This window comes from Schistocerca piceifrons, chromosome 2, assembly GCF_021461385.2.
Source record: "Schistocerca piceifrons isolate TAMUIC-IGC-003096 chromosome 2, iqSchPice1.1, whole genome shotgun sequence".
In the NCBI taxonomy this organism is placed as follows: Eukaryota; Metazoa; Arthropoda; class Insecta; order Orthoptera; family Acrididae; genus Schistocerca; species Schistocerca piceifrons.
In genome coordinates this window covers 306161073-306162898 of record NC_060139.1, presented here as the reverse complement: position 1 = coordinate 306162898, position 1826 = coordinate 306161073, and the positions used below count along the sequence as shown (strand labels likewise).

The following is a 1826-nucleotide window of genomic DNA, read 5'->3' as shown; positions in this document are numbered from 1 at the left end:
AGGTGCTATAGTAAAGACAATGTGTACAGCACTAACCCCAAAACCATTGCTGAGCTGAAAACAGCCATTTAGGAGGTCATCGACAACATCGATATTCCGACACTTCAGTGGGTCGTGCAAAATTTCGCTCTTTTTCTGCACCACATCATCGCCAATGATGGCTGGCATATCGAAAATGCCATAACCTAAATCCGGATACCTGTAGTGATGTTTACATGTAAAGTGTGTCGACGCCGTAGTTTGTAACTAATTTAGTTTTTTTTTATAGTTCAGTAATTGTCACCCTGTGTGTAGTGGATGGACTATGTGAGGAAAATGTTGTTCACAAATTCGTTTCAGAAGCTGTATTCTCAACCACAATGCTTCTCACGTTATGCTGGTATTTAAAAAAATGTATTTTTGGTAATTTATGTAATCAGTATTACAGTCTCACGTATTAGCGATTACAGAAATAGCTTTCACAGATTATTTAGTTTCGTGACCGAAACTCCATATCCCTTAGAAGTTTCCGTTTTACGCCTCAGGAGGTAATTATCCCCAGGTAAGGGACTACTGCCTTAGACCGTGAGTCCTACTAGCACCTTCCGGCTTTTCGAGGACGATGAAGACTTAAGCAACTATTGTACTTTTAACACTTGCCTTAGGATGTGTTGATGTGCCTTGATACAATTACGTAGTTCTTCATACATGTCTCGCCGTCGTCTGTCACAGCTGAATGGCCGCTTTTGCGGATTGACAAATCCCCGCATAATCTGGCGATCCAATACAGCTCCGTAGTCGTCATGTGGTGGATCTTCACCTAAATTAGATAGGCGTTCATTGAGGATTTTGAGCTGCGCAGCCACGTGAACCATGCTCGTGACGAAGAACATGTCCAGACCGACGCTGATTATATTCCAGAAGAACATGCAGTAAACTTGCACCACGTAGATGGCAACATACAGAGGAAAAATATTCGTCACACTTTCGCGCAAGTTGACGAACGGCAGTAGGCGTTCCTCTGAACCGAAGGCACGAAGAATGAGAGGCATGAAGAACCAAGTGGGGCCCAAAATATTGAGGTACACGAGGGGGCCGAACGTCAGCCACAAGCCCTTCCGGTACGCGCCGGTGAAGATTGCCATCAGCTTAGCGTCGTTCTCGCAGTACGGCCATTGTTCCCTGGCGACGTTACGCAGGATCGAGACGAGCTCGCGGTAGCCCCGCACGTCACGGGAGAAGTAGATCAGCTTGATGTAGCCACCGAGCAGAGTGAACGTGTTGACGTACGTGAGCATGATCTCGTCGACGTCGCCCCACAGGTCGTACGTGAGCCAGATGCCCATGGCGATGGTGGCGCTCTGGCAGAAGTAGATGGTGGCGGTGTAGAGCGGGAACAGCCGGCGCAGGCCGCGCCGCTCGCTCGGGGGCCACGCCCCGCCCAGTGTCAGCAGCTTCACGTTGTGCCGCAGCACGTCGTCTGCGCGCACCCCTGTTGTCGGGGCACGTCCGCTCTTCAGTTCTGCCATTGGCGTGCTCTGCTCCCTATACAGAAAAGGAAGGGTCACCGGATACAGATCTGTATTATCTGTGCAGTCAACATCAAACGTCTACAAGAAGGGTAGTACACTACTGGCCATTAGAACAGCTACGCCGAGAAGAAATGCAGATGATAAACGGGTATTCATTGGACAAATATATTTTACTAGAACTGACATGTGATTACATTTCCACGCAATTTGGGTGCATAGATCTTGAGAAATCAGTACCCAGAACAACCACCTCTGGCCGTAATAACGGCCTTGATTCGCCTGGGCATTGAGTCAAACAGAGCTTGGATGGCGTGT

General features: G+C 48.4%; 1 protein-coding gene across 1 annotated transcript; it reads right to left on the bottom strand.

Annotated features, from left to right (window-relative positions):
* Nucleotides 1-617: 617 nt before the first annotated feature.
* Nucleotides 618-1508, bottom strand: LOC124775341. Its single transcript, XM_047250173.1, has one exon. It carries the CDS (start codon nt 1506-1508, stop codon nt 618-620), a length of 891 nt encoding a protein of 296 aa, XP_047106129.1.
* Between the last annotated feature and the right edge of the window lie 318 nt (nt 1509-1826).

Coding starts and splice junctions, on each gene's coding strand:
- LOC124775341 (XM_047250173.1), bottom strand. CDS start 1,508: ATGGCAGAACTGAAGAGCGGACGTGCCCCGACAACAGGGGTGCGCGCA.